The 15,963-nt window shown below is 48.5% G+C and overlaps 1 protein-coding gene across 1 annotated transcript in view; it reads left to right on the plus strand.

Moving 5' to 3' along the window:
- Ncf2 (neutrophil cytosolic factor 2) overlaps window positions 1–15,963 on the plus strand; it is a 31,130-nt gene that overhangs the window by 12,725 nt on the left and 2,442 nt on the right. The window contains exons 5-14 of the mRNA XM_021632870.2: window positions 2,160–2,267; window positions 3,890–3,949; window positions 5,264–5,307; window positions 8,083–8,224; window positions 8,394–8,462; window positions 9,361–9,436; window positions 11,212–11,237; window positions 11,681–11,832; window positions 11,985–12,096; window positions 15,737–15,914. Of these exons, the coding sequence (XP_021488545.1) occupies window positions 2,160–2,267; window positions 3,890–3,949; window positions 5,264–5,307; window positions 8,083–8,224; window positions 8,394–8,462; window positions 9,361–9,436; window positions 11,212–11,237; window positions 11,681–11,832; window positions 11,985–12,096; window positions 15,737–15,914 (967 nt within the window). The remainder of the gene's footprint in view (window positions 1–2,159; window positions 2,268–3,889; window positions 3,950–5,263; window positions 5,308–8,082; window positions 8,225–8,393; window positions 8,463–9,360; window positions 9,437–11,211; window positions 11,238–11,680; window positions 11,833–11,984; window positions 12,097–15,736; window positions 15,915–15,963) is intronic.

A 15,963-nucleotide genomic window follows, 5' to 3' on the forward strand; every position in this document is an offset into this window, starting at 1 on the left:
TCGTGAAAATTATCATCCATCGTTTGAGTACATTTGGAAGCAAAAGTGATTTTTTTTTTCTTTCTTTGGAGATGTTTTATTTTAAATCACGCGTCTGTGTGTGAGAATGTGCATGCGTGGGTCGGTGCCTATAGCTTCCAGAAGGGTCCCCTAGAGCTGGAGCTACAAGCAGTTGTGAACTGTGTGATAGGGGCTGTTCAGAACCAAACTCTGGTTTTCTGGAAGGGCAGAAAGTGTTCTTAACTTCCAACCCCAAAAAGGTAGTTTTAAGTAAACACCAAAAATAGGGCTCAAGTTTTTGTATGCCCATGTTCTCGAGCAATACTACTACCAAGAGAACACTGGCACAACCCTTGCTTGGAGCTACCCTTGTAGGGTACCCTCTATGCTGGTAGAGGAACTCAAGATGCCACACAGAATAGGAAAGTATCAGTGCTCTGGACAAAAGAGGGCGTTGGATGAATGCCAACATAAGGTGATGTAAAAGTCAACTTCTCCCATTGGGCAACCAAGAGCATCAAAAATAGTCTGCATTATTTTGGCAACCTATGGCTTCTGGGCTGAGCATAAGTCTCTGTGCAGAGTAGCTCCAACAAGACCCTGTTGCTTGAGACAGCACACACATTGGTCACAGGAGGTGGAGAAGTCAAGTTGGTACTAACCAAGAAGCTTTCTCCATGCTCGCTGGCTCTAACAGGACTAGAAGGTTCTAGCAGTACTGTGCAGGCTGCTGGGAGAAAAAAAAAGCCATCAGTAATTTTTACTCAGCTGTGAGCCTTGTAAACCTAAATAATACAGTGTTGGTAAGATACGCCCAAGAGTGCAGTAGTGGCATGAATGCTATGAAGTAACCAACTGCTTTACTATTGAATTTAAGGCTCACTCCGTAGGAGCGAACACACACATGCCTCATATTGCAAATCTGACTGAGTACCCATCGTTGGGAGCTCACAGGCCCCGAAGGTGAACCTACTATGATTATGTTTATGTTTAAGATTATGATTATGTTGCTAATGAGCAGAGTATCAATCTGCTCTCTGAATATGTATGTCTTTACCCGTAGTTTACTGCAGCTCTCTGTCCTCACCAGATAAGTTTCTTTGTGCAGTGGGAAGTTGATGGTGGTTAATACAGAAACTCACAATTCTCCAAGTGCAGAGAGTCCATGGCTGAGTAGTGCTCAGCCACAAATAGGACATCTGTGTCACATCCCATCCCCAAGGTTCGGGGCCAACAGAGAAGGGAGAAGGGCAGAAAAATTGTAAGAGCTAGAGGTCATGGAGGATCAGGACAAAATAGTATCTTATAGACATGACAGGACCCCTACAGAACTCAACCCACAGCCTCTGGGGTTGCCTACAGAAGATCAAGCCAGTCAACATTCTAACACAAGGGAGTTCATGCGCCCCATCCCTAACTGAAGCGCTAGGGACACAGCTGGTGGCTTCTAGGGTGCTGGAGAGTCACGTTTCTTTAAGGATATGTGGCTCTTGCTAGGTCAGCCATAGGCCAGTGGCTAGCCATATCCAGAAGAATATGAATAACACAAATCGAAGTTAAGGGGCTTTAAAAACAAACAAACAAACAAACAAACAAACAAATAAACAGGAGACAGGATATTTTGTCACACACAGACAGATCTATATGAATTCCAGGCCAGCCTGGTCTACATAGTGAGTGCCAGGCCAGCTAAGGCTACACAATGAGACCCTATTTCAAACAAACAAAGGATACAAAGTTGTGGGGAGTAAGGAGGTGAGGGTGGATGAGGTAGGAATTAAGGGGAGGAGTTAGGTGAATATGATCAAGATACATTAAAATTCTCAAAGAATTAACAATAAGTAAACCCAGCTGCTCCTGCTTAGCCTTCTAGAGTAACAAATCCCTATGGTTTGAAAGAGTTGTTCTCTTGAGACTTTTCCCAATGGTCCATTTGATGAGCAAAGCAAGAATGGTTTCCTCACTCCCATTTTCAGATGAGGACATACAGTCACGAGAGATGTAAAGATGTTTTAGTCAACCAATCACACACAACCACGATGGCTGAAACACCAAGGTTGTATGAGCACATTCTATGATGCTCACACGACCTCACCCAACAGCACGTGAAAATGAACCTAGCACCGCTAAGTGACGCGTGACTGATCATTCTATTACAGAAGCAGAAGCTGTTCGAGCCTGTGGTGATCCCTGTGGGTAAGCTGTTCCGGCCGAACGAGAGGCAGGTGGCTCAGCTGGCCAAGAAGGACTATCTGGGCAAGGCTACGGTAGGGTGGGGCTGCGCATCTTTCTGCCTTTCCTGTTCCCTGGATCCCATGGGGCTGGGTGGAAGGGAGTCCCCTGTCCCCTTCTGTGGCATTCAGGATTGCCAATGAGGATCTTGCTGACAGTACAAGACAAACACAAAACAGTTTCTTCTCTCTAGGACTCTCCAGTTTCTTCTGTCATCCAGACCCTCAGTAACTCCGGAAGTTCTCAGAATGCTGAGTCTTGGGGCTGAGGCAAATGAAAACAGACAAAGTTAGAACTCCCTGGGAGTGGGGAGAATGTTATGGGGCGGGGCCAGCTTGCTCTTGCAGCTTCCTGCTCAGGATCCTGGGGAATCACTCCCATTTTCACAGGCCTACGACTGGATTGCTTCTTCAGCTGGGTTTCTCCTGAACACAGCTCTTAAATTCTTTCAGACATGATTTGATGTGAGGCAGCAATACCTTATCCAATCTGCATTTGACTTTGACAGTCTGGAAATGTGAGCTGTCCAGTCTGGGCAGCCGGATCTGGAAGAATCAGAGGTCAACACAACGTGGCCAATAGAAATACCCCAAAGAGCCATTACTACGTGAATGGGTATATACAATGTGATGTGTCTATATAGAGGACTGTTCACCCACAAGAAGGATAGGTACTAATGCATGCCGGGCCGCGGATGAAAATGTATGCCGTCTGTAAGAAGGCAAATACAGATGCCGTGTGCTAGGGCTGCAGAGGTGGCTCAGTTGTTAAAGTGCTTGCTCTGTGAGCATGAAGACTCGATGTCAGGTCCTTGGAACCCACTTAAATGCCAGGTAGCCATGGAGTCCTGCCCGTTTAAGTCCAGACTCAGCAGGTGGAGACCGGATCCTCAGAGTAAGCAAGGCTAGCGCTGAGTCTAGCTGAGAGACCCTGTTTCAGTCGGCGGGAGAGCAATTGGGGGTGATCCCATTAACCTGGGGCCTCTAATCGCATGTTCACACACACACAGATCTGCTCCCTCAAACATAACACATACACACACACACTACAGACACAGGTAGACACAGGGACACACACTATAGACACACAGACACATAATACAGGCACACAAATACATAGACACTCACACACACACACACACACAATACAGACACACCTCCAAACATAATACAGACATAGACATACAGACACAGACAATACAGCTACGTAGACACACATAAAACACCAGAAAAAAAAAATGGGGAAAGAAGGCACATGCTATATAATTCTGTTTGCATAAAGCTTTTACAAACTTGGGTTGCCAGGCTACGGTAAACTACTGAAGAGGTCCAACATTGGGGACAGGGATAATGAAAATGTTTTGGTACCAGATGACACTGCAAAGCCTTGTGACTGTATGCAATACCACATAATCATCACTTAAAATGGTTAATTTGATCTGAATGCCAGTATGTTGTTTTTGTTTTTGTTTTTTCCTAAGAGAGTGAGAGTTCTAATCCAGAAGAGATGCACTCTAATCCTTACCTCCCATCTCCCTCTGAAACCTCCTCAAGTGACGGTGGCTCTGTGGTGTGAGGAAGAAGGGGGCCTTCGGGAAACACGGGCAAACAGAGCGAGCAGACAGCAGCATGCTCACCCTCTCTTGTCTGTGTTTCAGGTTGTGGCGTCTGTGGTTCATCAAGACAACTTTTCTGGCTTCGCCCCGCTGCAGCCACAGGTAAGGCCAGATCTCTCTGGGGAATAGCTTCCAGTGAGAGGACCTAGGTTGACATACTGACCTCAAGGGTTCCTCAGCCACTTCTCAGCATGACTGAGTATTTGGTCCCTACTCGAAGTCCCAGTTTACAGCCCTGGTTGGAATATGGCCTGTCAGCCCTGACTCCCGTCTCCTGAGGCCAGCTTACCAGCTCTTCCAAATCTCAAGCCTCTCTTTCCAAGTCATAAGAAATCTGTCAATCACCTCATGAGAGGGCCCTTGACCATTCCCTTAGAACACTGAAATGTGTGCTCTGGAAGCTTCTCAATAAAGCCACTCTGTAGGTTCAGGAGTGAGGGAGGGAGGGGCGATCCAGAGCTTGGAGCCTGAGGGCTTTATCCATTTGTTCACATGCATGAGATCCCTTTGAGAACACAAGGCGGGGTGCCAGCCCAAGCTGAGCTTGGAGAGGTGGTCCCCGATGACATGTGGCAATGGGTCCAGAGACAAAGACAAAGCTTGTGACTCGAAAGCAGTGAAGCCAATTATGGAAAACTCAAGCTTGGCTGCACAGCAGGGTGATTCGTAAGAGCAGCTGTCAGCACTAGCAGAGGAAAGGGCTGTGGACCTGGTCACCTCCCTGCCATCTGCTTATGCACTCTCTAGGGTAGCAGTGACCCCCACCCCAAATATGGCCAGGATGATCGATGGCTTCACCATAACGTGAGCTTGGGCCATGGGGATAGGATGAACACAGGGGCAGGAAGAGGGCCAGCCTCTAGATTCCCTGTCTTCTTTTGGCATGGTAAGGTTGGAGGAAGCCCGGCTGAGGTCCCTGGAGCTTCAGCCCAGCTAGAAGACAAGGAAGGAAAGTCCCAGGGAACAGACTCCGTGACCTTCAGTGCACAGGGAATACACATTAAAGGGAGACTGTAGTCTGACCAGTAGATGCTGAGTTGGTTTTAAATATCCGGAAATGTCACAGACGGTGGCACACACTAACTATAAACCAGAGCTTCTGGAAAACACTGGGAGAGGGATGAGGCTTGAGGTCAGAAGCCCAGAACCCATTCAGCAACAACACCTTTTCCAGATACCAGCTCTGGGTCGGGTAGTTGCTGCTCTGGCGAAGCCACATCCAGGCTGGCCACAGGCTGCTGGCTTCCCAAATTGTGCCCCGCCCCCACCCCGGCACCACCAAGAAATGAAGTCTTTGTATCTGGAGGAAGGCTTAAATTACCATTAACAGTCTGTTCTCTTCCTCCCCCTCACTCTTTCTCTCATCATCCCCCCCACCCCCCGCCCCGTCTTCATTTTTTCCTGAATGTTCCACAGGCCACAGAGCCTCCACCCAGACCCAAAACTCCAGAGATCTTCAGGTAAGTTTGATTTCAGTCACCATGCAGAATGCCCAAGCTCTCCGCCTGCCTGGATGGCAGCAAGGGTGTGACGAGAGCAAACCATGTGTCTAGGCTCCTCCTGTTTTCAAGGTTAGAACCAAAGGGTGTAGTTGGGATGGGAGTCTTACGGTGGGGTGACCACCGGGGGCCTAGCCACAGCGACCTTGTGTCCCAGCGGGCGTGGCTGCCCACAGAATGGGAGGTCATTGAAGCTGTGACCATTGGAACGTGGCCCAGGTCAGACATGAGAGGTCAGGTTTGTACTGACTACGGGCCCCCCAGAAGCCCTCTGGACTCCGGAAGCTATCACGGAGGCTCCTTCCTGTGTGGGCGCTGTCACCCAAGAAGAAGTCACTCTGTAAATTGAGAAACAGAGTGGCCTAACCGAAGTTAGGCAATCCCTCTATGGAACAAAGCAAGCCTACTTCCCCCTCCAATAAAGTGTGAGTGTGTGTGTGTGTGTGTGTGTGTGTGTGTGTGTGTGTGTGTACCATGGGGGATCTCAAAGTGCGGGGCTGATGGGGCTCATTCCCAAGCTCCCGAGGCTGAAGAGGTTGAATTGCCCGAAGTATCAGGTAGGGGCTTTGGAAACAGAGGCAGGGCTGGTTGGGGACCGAACAGGTGGAGGCTGATACCCTGTGCTCTCGAAGCTTCCAAGGCAGCCTCACTCACGAGTTCCATGGGGCACAGATGAGATGCTCCAGGTGTGGGGGAGTAACCGGGCCTGGGCCCTCAGGGGCCAGGGAAGGGCAAAGGCCACGGCCTAACATAAAGCAAGGCCACTGCAGATCCTCCATTGTGCCTTTACTGCCTGGCTCCTCTCCGGCTCCCCACAAGGCTGGCCTAGGTAATAAGTCCCTCCCCTGGTGTTCCCTGCCTTCTTCCCAAGTCAATCCCCTGCCCTTACTTCCTGTCCACCACAGCAGAACCTGGGAGCTAGCTTTCTCCTCAGGAGGGGTAGAGGATAAGGACTGTACAGCCTCATTATATTGTAGAGGTTTGTTTTTTTTTTTTTTTTTTCTTTTCTTTCTTTCTTCAGTTATCTCCCTTTAACTGTAGTCATCCTGTCTACCGTTTCAGTTACCTGTGGTCAACCCTGATCCAAAAATATTAAGTGAAATATTCCAGGAATCAGTCATTAGTTTTATATTGGGTTGTGTCAGTGCAAGCCTAGTCTGTATAGGAAGCTAGAAGCCAGTTATGGCTAAATAACAAGACCTCCCCTGTCTGAAAAAACAAACAAACAAACAAACAAACAAAAACAAGCAAAGAAACAACTGCAGGAAGTTTTAAATTGCTTTGCGAATTCTGAGCAGAGAGAGGAACTCCCACCTGCCTGGAACCCATCCTACCAAGGACTCATAGCACGCTGCCTGCCCTCAAGTGACTTGGTGGCTACTCGCCTACACAGGCTCCTCTGTCATGCCAGGAGAGTGCAGAAAGAATGTTGAGGAAAGGGTGGGAGAGGGCAATGGGACACCTGTGACATGAAAGCAGGGGGAACCCGGGGTGTTTGTGTATAAAGGGCACAAGGCGGAGAACTGAGGTTTGAGAGAAAAGGGGGGAGGAAAAACCAACAGAATCAAAATTTATTTGAGAAATTCCATCAGGAAACCTAATACCGTGTGTGTTAATTGGGGCAGAGCAAAACAAAAACAAAACCCGTGGCCACTGAGATGCTTAGAGGGTGGAGAGCTCCCTGGGCAAGCCTGGTGACCCGAGTTAGTTCCTCAAACTCAACGATTGCACAAAATTGTCCTCTGACCTCTCATCGTGCACCATGGCACATATTCCTCCCCCAGACATTTTTAAAGTAAAACTTTAAAAAATAGAAATGAAATAAGTTCAGTAAAATAAAGCGAAGATAGTATCTTTTGAAAAGGATTGGCACATTATTACGGTGCTTGTTCCAATACCCTTTGTGTCGACTCATAATGGTCCCAAATCACTAGAGTAGTACGGAGAGCAGCAGCTTGTTTATGACAAAGCTATAAAGTTGTCTTCCATGCTAAAAAGCGAAAGTTGACTTAAAAGGGAAAGGGGCTCGCATTTCTGATCACTGCCTTTGAGAGGCTGAGGCAGGACGATTGCAGAACGTTCAGGCCAGCCTGAGCTACCGAGAATGATGCCCGTCTCAAAAAACAAAGACAATATAAAATGGATGAAGCCAGGCGTGGTGGCGCAGGCCTGTAATCCCAGCACTCTGGGAGGCAGAGGCAGGCAGATGTCTGTGAGTCCGGGCCAGCCTGGTCTACAAATCAAGTCCAGGACAGCTAAGACTGCACAGAGAAACGCTGTCTCGAAAAACCAAAATAAAAATAAATAAATAGGTAGATAGATAAATAAAATGGATGAGTAATGGGAGGGAGTGTTGTGCACAAATCGTTCTAGTCCTTAAGTGTAAAGGGGAAGGAATTTATGCTGGTTCTGCTGGCACCCCGCAGACTGTAAGAGTTGCACGTTCATTCCGCTTCCGTTCTGAAGCAGAAGTCCTCACGTTTGTGTTCGTGGGTAGAAGAGAAGCACAGGGCACACAGGGTTCAACCATCTCTTGGGCCCTTGGTTCGCGCTGTGTTCCCCGAGGACAAGGAGACTCTCGCGTGGTTATGGAACACTCACAGGCCCCTCGGCATCGCGGGCAGGCCAGCACCCCGCACTGGTTAAGATGCAGTAGCGAGTGCCACGCCGAGTCTCTGCAGTCAGGGGGTGTGGTCCAAGCTGAATGAGGACTTTGGTCTTCTGTGTACCCCTCAGGGCCCTGGAAGGTGAGGCACACCGCGTGTTGTTTGGCTTTGTGCCGGAGACACCGGAAGAACTACAGGTCATGCCAGGGAACATCGTCTTTGTCTTGAAGAAGGGCAGTGATAACTGGGCCACAGTCATGTTCAATGGACAGGTATTCGGAGCGTCAGGGGGAGGTGCTGAGGGCACGGGGACAGTAGACAAGGCATCATTTGCAGAACTGCCAAGGGCCATCTTCCGTGTGCTGCTGCAGGCTGTTCTGTGTCTTGGGTACTGATGAGTCTTTGTTTTCCCTTTCTGGGCGCCGGAACGTGACACTGCAGAAGGGGCTTGTTCCTTGCAACTACCTGGAGCCCGTTGAGCTTCGGATTCATCCTCAGTCGCAGCCCCAGGTATGGTAGCGCCAAGGCCTCGCCCATTCTACCCTCTCAGCCATCACACAACTCTCTAGAGGGAAGAAAGTGTGAAAGGAAGGGGTGGTGTCCCCCTCAGGGAAGAAAGACACTGGTTCTGGGCCGCTTGAGCTGGTGTCAGAGGCCCAGAGCTGAACCTGGATAGGAGGGGGAAAGACCAGCTGTGGAGGCAACTGCTAAGAATCTACTGGACTCGCCCAGCTCAGTGAGTCCTCTTGGTCAGGGAGAGCTAGGAAGTAAAGCCTGGCCATTAGGGTTAGGAGTTCCCAAGCATGTCACAATGACCATTGCTGCAATGCCATTAAAAGACAAGGCAAGGGCTGGAGATGTGGCTAAGTTGGTAGAGTGCTTGTATAGCATTCGTGAAGTCCTGGATTCTATCCTCAGCCCTGAATAAATCAGACATGATGGCATATGCTCCTGACGCTTGGGAGGTAGAGGCAGGAGGATCAGAAGTTTGTCTTCCTTAGCTACATGATACTCTGATGATGGCCTGTAGTCTCTCTTCACTCTGTGCGATGAGATGCACAAGTGCTGAGCCCTCCATGTCTGGTCACAAACTTGAGGTGCTTTGGAGTTTCAAGTGCCCTGAAAATGGGAAATGGAACTGTCCCTCAGTACACTCTGCAGTTGAGACAGAAGCCTGTCATGTCACCCCACTTTGGTGGCTTTTCAACATGGCTGATAGGATGGCAAAGGACCTTGTCTGTGGGCATTAGGATTCACATTGCTGCTGTGAATTAGCTCCCCTTTCCTTAGCCATCTCCCCCTGTTATATCCCCCCAACTCTTAGGAAGCCCTTTGCATGCAGCTTCTTTCCATAGGAGCCCTCTCATGCTTTTATCTGACCTTGTCTGTTTCCCCTTGTCACCTCCAGGAGGACAGCTCCCCGGAATCTGATATTCCACCACCTCCGAATTCTAGTGCCCCAGCAAGATCCCAGTTGTCACCAGGTTGGTGGCCTTGGGGAAGGAGCTCTCTGGGATGCTTCATGACAGACAGCTGTTTTCACAGCCATCTAGGATATACTGGTTTCTTTGCCCAGTGGGCCCCTTGGTTTTTGACTCCATTTTCCCCAGAGCACTGTCTTGTCTGCATCATCCATCATCTCACTGAAATGTGATGCCAGCACCCTGCACTCATCTTCTTAGAAATGAGTGCAGGGGGGGGCAGTAGGTGCCCATCACGAGAGCAGTCACCTCCACCAGGCTGGAGAAGAAAGGCTGAAGCAACCTCATTTCCCCCCAGTAGCTCTTTTCAGACCACTCATGCTCCACAGAGCCGAGCCTGGGGCTTGAACATGGGTCCGCTGGAAGGTGTGGATGGGAGGTCTTTCCGGGAGGATCTCTGCTAATCTGGGTAGGGAAGATGATGCCTATTTGTCACCAGTGAGTTTAAGCAGATTCTGATGGCGATGACAGAGGCGTCCTGTGCTCCACCACCTGATTATCAGAACTGCCTTGATGCCTCTCCCGTGTATATTTGGAAAATTGCAAACCTGCCGAAAAGTTGAAAGTAGGCCACACTGAATACTACAGACTTTTCACTTAAATGCGCCAGTTATGTACCAGCAAGGTGGCTCTGTAGTTAAGGGACTTGCTGCACAGTCCTTGTGGCCTGCGTACATTCACCAGGATCTACATAAAGCAGGAAACGGGGAATCAAGCCACAAAGAAGTTTTCCCCTTGCCTCTGCCTGTCAGGGCATGTGCCCTCGTATCACGCACACACAATAAAACAAAAACTTTAAAGGGAAACAGCACATCCGTTCCTTACATTTTACATCATGCAACGGCCTTGTTCTCTACCTCTATGCCCAATGAGAGCCCCTTCAGTATACGTTAGAGACCCATGACAGAGCCTCCCTGGATGTAACTCCCCCATGAAGGAGCATGGCTTCTGCCAAGGGATGCACTTCATATCCAGGACATAGACCACTAGCAAGGCGCCTGCTCCACATGGCCCCATCCTGTGTCCTTCAGAGCTTTTTTGTTCTTACCTCTTCCGTCTGGAGGTTCTCCAAGGGACACAGGCTGGAGAGATTGGACTACCAGACCACTGATGGATGTTAGCAAAAGGTCTCAAGTCTTTCAAACATTATCAGTACATCCTCACTGGTAAACAGCTTCAGACTTCTCTTCCTCTGTCTGTCTCTGTCTCTCTCTGACTCTCTCTCTCTCTTTTGGTTTTTTGAGACAGGGTTTCTCTGTGAAAGTCTTGGCTGTCCAGGACTCGCTTTGTAGAGCAGACTGGCCTGGAACTCACAGAGATTCGTCTGCCTCTGCCTCCCTGAGTGCTGGGATTACAGGCATGTGTCACCGCACCTGGCTTCCTCAGACTTCTCTTATACACATACTGCTGTGCTAACATATCATGCATTTTAAACCACAAACATATACAAAACTACAGGACCATGAAATGGTAATGGTTGTGGTGCTTCTGCCTGGGGCGCAGACTCATCTCACAGGTCTGTCTTCCCTATGCTGTGGGTCCTCCTGGTTTCACTGGTCTTGGGGCCAGTCCTCTGACAGTTACCTACAGGTAGCTCACTGGGAGCAGAGACTGGCTTTGCTCACGTGTTCGTGGTCTCCGTGCTTCTCCAGACTGAGATTTTTCTGGAGAGTTGGCTAAGGTTCACAACCGCCCTGGATGTTAAACGATAAGAAGCTGGACTTCTTGGGTGGCAGGGCTGACACGAGTACTCATTTACCATTTTCTTTTCCACTTAGGTCACAAGCAAAAAGGAGAGCCCAAGGTAAGTTCTTCCTTCTGTGTCCGGGTGAAGAAGATGGGTGAGTCTGGCTTGTCTACTGTGGGATGTCTCTTAGGATTATGGAATACAGCGAAAAGGGCTGAACCAGATGCCATCTGACATTCCGTCTACAAGCCAGGAACCCTTACATGTGTGGCATACCAGCCCCTAGCTGAGCACCTAGCTCAGTAGAAACCTATCTAAATGCGCCGGATTAGAGCCCTCTACAGGCCCCCAGCAGTGCGGAAACCAGTTCTCCATTTATTTATCCATTTTTATTTATTAGATGTATTCCGTATTAACTGGTAAAAACCAGTTGTTTATTTCCTAAAGCTCCCCTCTTCCCTGGGGTACTCCTGGTGCCTGCACACAAAGTGTTGGAAGGCTGTGGTGATCCGGGCTGCTGCTGAAAGCCACTAAGGTGCTCTCTGTTCCTCCTCCGTCAGGAAGTGAAGCTCAGTGTGCCCATGCCCTACATGCTCAAGGTGCATTACAAGTACACGGTGGTCATGGAGACCCAGCTCGGCCTCTCCTACAGCCAGCTTCGGGACATGGTGTCGAAGAAACTGGAGCTCTTGCCAGAACACACTAAACTGAGGTGAGCCTCAGACAGGCGGCAGCTGGGGATGCAGAGGCGTGTGTGTGTGTGTGTGTGTGTGTGTGTGTGTTGTACTGATGAAGAGGACTGGCTATGGGGTGTTTTTTATGCTGATGCTCTCTGTCTTGGTCCTTACCCATCATCCCTACCAGCTACCAGCCTCGGGACAGCACTGAGCTTCTGCTCCTGTCAGAAGAAAGCATGAAGGATGCCTGGGGCCAAGTGAAAAACTACTGCCTGACTCTTTGGTGTGAGCACACAGTGGTGAGTGGAGGGAGCCTGGGCACCCAAGGTCATTTCCACCAACTTAATTAAGCGTTTCTCCAGCATCACCCACATGCCACAATAGGCTCAGTGATGGGGACACAGTGGCTTACAGGCCCATCCAGCTACAGCAGGGACACTGTCTCCTATGAGCGGGCCCAGAAACAGACAGTGAGCCTAAAGGTGCCTCCGCTAGATTGACTGGGTCAAGGGTCATGGCCATCACTTGCAACAAGGACAGGAGTGGCTGAGATTACAGCAACTCTTCACCTTGGGTTTCTATGAGGAACATTTGAGGATGATGGAAAACAGCGAACATTTATTACACAGAGGACTAACAGCCACTTCCTGAGAGCTGGCATGTTGTTATAAAAAAAGAAAATCACAAATCGTTTGATTTTACCAATGATGACTTGGGAGCCAGATGATGGGGTGAAAAGTTGCTAGCTCAGAAGGGCAGAGAAAGCACCCAGCTGACCTTCCTACTCAGCTCAGGCCCCAGAGGAAAAGGCCTGTTAGCTTACCTGGCAGCTCAGGAGGACAAAAAAAAACCAAAATCTAAAAGCCAAAGAGCCAAAAAACTTTCTTCTCCACACTGTCATCTTAAATACCCTTCTCCCAAAGTCTGTCCTTTCTGGTTACTTGCTCCACCTCTTTCTTTCTTTCTTTCTTTCTTACTTGCTCCACCTCTTTCTTTCTTTCTTTCTTTCTTTCTTACTTGCTCCACCTTTCTTTCTTTCTTTCTTTCTTTCCTTCTTTCTTTTCTTCCTTCCTTTTTCTTCCTTTTCCTTCCTTCCTTTTCCTTCCCCTCCCTCCCTCCCTCCCTCCCTCCCTCCCTCCCTCCCTCCCTCCCTCCCTCCCTCCCTCCCTCCCTCCCTCCCTCCCTCCCTCCCTCCCTCCTTCCTTCCATTTCCAGACAGGGCTTCTCTCTGTAGACTTAGCTCTCCTGAACTTGATTTGTAGACAAGGCTGGCCTCAAACTCACAGAGATCCATCTGCCTCTGCCTCCCTGAGTACTGGCATTACAGGCATGTGCCACGATGCCAGCTTTGCTCCACCTCTTGACCTAACTTTATTAAACCCTGTGTATAGAAAGTTCTTGGGTTAAAGGTGTGTTAGGGCTGAGACACACCATAATCACCTATTTACAATAAACAGAAAAGTTTTGGACTGAAGGTGTGTGTTAGGGCTGAGCTACACCACAAGAAAGAGGTATTTACAGTTCACAGTCTCCAAGTTTACAATGGGATCAAATATCCTGCAACACTGGCATCTACAGAGAACTGCTCCCAGTTAGACCCTGTGCCAGATGCGCTCTGTGAAGGAATTCTTACAAGTCCCCAGTGCTCCTATTCATGTATGCATATCACATGTTGTAATTTAGGAGACACGGGAGAGAAAGGTCTAGTGACCTGACATGGACAACAGAGTTGCTCAGGGGTGGAGTGCCTGGCTTCATGTCTGTATTCTATCACCATGCTATAGTGAAAACACAAGGCCAAACTGCCTTACTAACCCTCAAGTCTAGACAGGAGTCACGTGATCTTAAAGGGAAATTTATTGGAGTTAGGAGAAAAGTTAGAGGCTAAAGTGACAGTGATAGTGACGGGTGAACAGTTGAACTTTGTCCCTTACTTTCCAGAGAGAAGTTGCCACTTCTTTTAGTGCCTGTGCTATTGTTCTGTTCAGAAAGTTGTTTCCTGTGCCAGTGCGGTCTCATTCTGTACCCTATGTTGACTCTATTTGCTTTCTGTCAGCCTGTAAGTGGATTTTACACAGGAGCTGCCCGTTTCTTTTGATGTTAAATGGTATATGGTAGAAATTTCACTTTATTCTGTTGGGGCATACTTGCCTACAAATATGTGAATGATTTCACTTGAAGTGTTCTTGTAAAGTGTTGTTTTTCCTTCAGTGAGGCCAAGCTATTTGAGCTTGTGTGCACAGGCCCCTCAGACCCCCAACAGCCTTTTTAGAGCCCCGCCCAGGCTCATCACTGCTGGCGTTCTCGGCCACTCTTGCCCATAAAGGCTGTTAAGCTGTCCTCGTCTGCTAACTAGGAAAAGCAAAGCAAGTTGCCATTTGCTATATACCCACTCAGTGCGCTAACATGTATGACCAGCCGGATTCAAGTACTTCTGTGTCCTCAGTGGGGTACTGCACAGAATAAGTATTCAGTAAGGGCCAGCTGTTCCAATGTCACACTGTCCCTGTTTCAGCATCAGGTTTCAGCGTCAGGTGTGGAAGCAGGTTCAGAGGCTGCACTGCTACTAGCTAGTAAGTGGGACCTGGGAACCTAGGACTTGGCTACAGAGATGGCTCAGCAGTTAAGAGCACTGACTGCTCTGGTAGAGTATAGGTTCGATTCCTGGCAACCAAATAGCGGCACCAGGCATGCACATGGCACACAGACATGCACACAAACAAAACACATAAAATAGAAAAGAAAAACCAATTAGGATTGCAAGCTATTTCCACCTCACTGTACTGCCCTACAGAAGACATACAGCCAGGAATGGTGCATTTCTGTAATCTCAGAACTTAGAGGCTGAAGTAGGTGACTTCCAGGCAATCCTGAGCTACCTGGGACTCTGCCTCAAAATATTTTTAAAAGTCATTGTTCTGAAGCTTTCCAGAGTATCAGAATTACCTAGAGCTAGCTCTTAAGAAAGCTGTCTTAGTGGGTTTGAGGTGGACCCTTAGTGTTTGTGCTAGGAAGTGGGTGAATTCAGTGCCAAGAAACTTAGTTAAGGACCACAGAATGACTCAGCAGAAAAGGGCATTCACTGTCTGGCTTGATGACTTAAGATCAACTCCTAGGACCCACATAGTAGAAGACAAGTGACTTGCCCAGGTTGTCCTGATTCCACTTATACACCATGGCGCGCACGTGCATATGCACACATGTACACACACACGTATGATAAAAAACTGGCTGAAATTTTACCATAGATTACCATTTACTTCTGGCTCAAATTATTTCCCAATCTGAAAAGAAAGAACAATGCCTACTGTACCCTGGGACTAAGTATGGCAACTTAGGGCTACAAAGGGTTCCACACTCTGGTTTCATTTACAAAACCACTTGGCCTTCATAAAATGTTTTAGATGATCGAAGAACCTGCCACTGAGTCCATGTCAGAGACAGCCCCTGCTCCCCTTGGGAACCCAGTTGGAGACTGAGCTGCATATGGTCTACATCTGAGCAGGAGGTCTAGGTCCTCCACATATGCATGGTCTTTGGTTGGCACATCAGTCTCTGCAGGAATCCCTGAGCCAAGGTGTTTTGGCTCTGTTGGTTTCCTGGTGGAGCTCCTGTCCCCTCCAGGTCCTTCTATCTCCCCCTTCTTCCATAAGATTCCCTGAGCTCTGCCCAAAGTTTGGCTGAGTCTCAGCATCTGCTTCAATAATAAATAATAAATCAATTAAAAGAAAGACAGTCAAGCACCAGCACCAAACTTTCTGTGAAGATAAATATGTGACCAGCTTTCTCCTGCTGCTCAAACTGTGGGCTAAAATAAACTCTTTAAAAAAAAAAAAGTTTTAGGCTTATGGTACGTACTGAGTATCAGCTGCTTCCATTAGTGGTAAGCACTCACTGGTGAACAAATGAGCACATTTAACAGGTCCCTTATTATTTTAGGGTGATCAAGGTTTTGTAGATGAACCCAAGGAAAGTGAAAACTCTGATGCCAATAACCGGACAACAGAGCCTCAGCCTAAGGAGGGGAACCAAGTGGTGGCAATCTTCAGTTATGATGCTACCCAGCCAGAAGACCTGGAGTTCGTGGAAGGGGATGTAATCCTGGTGCTATCTCATGGTAAGGGCTACTCCAAGACCACAGAACCAGACTCACGTATCAGGAAACA

The sequence above is a fragment of the Meriones unguiculatus genome, chromosome 11 (assembly GCF_030254825.1).
Source record: "Meriones unguiculatus strain TT.TT164.6M chromosome 11, Bangor_MerUng_6.1, whole genome shotgun sequence".
Lineage (NCBI taxonomy): Eukaryota > Metazoa > Chordata > Mammalia > Rodentia > Muridae > Meriones > Meriones unguiculatus.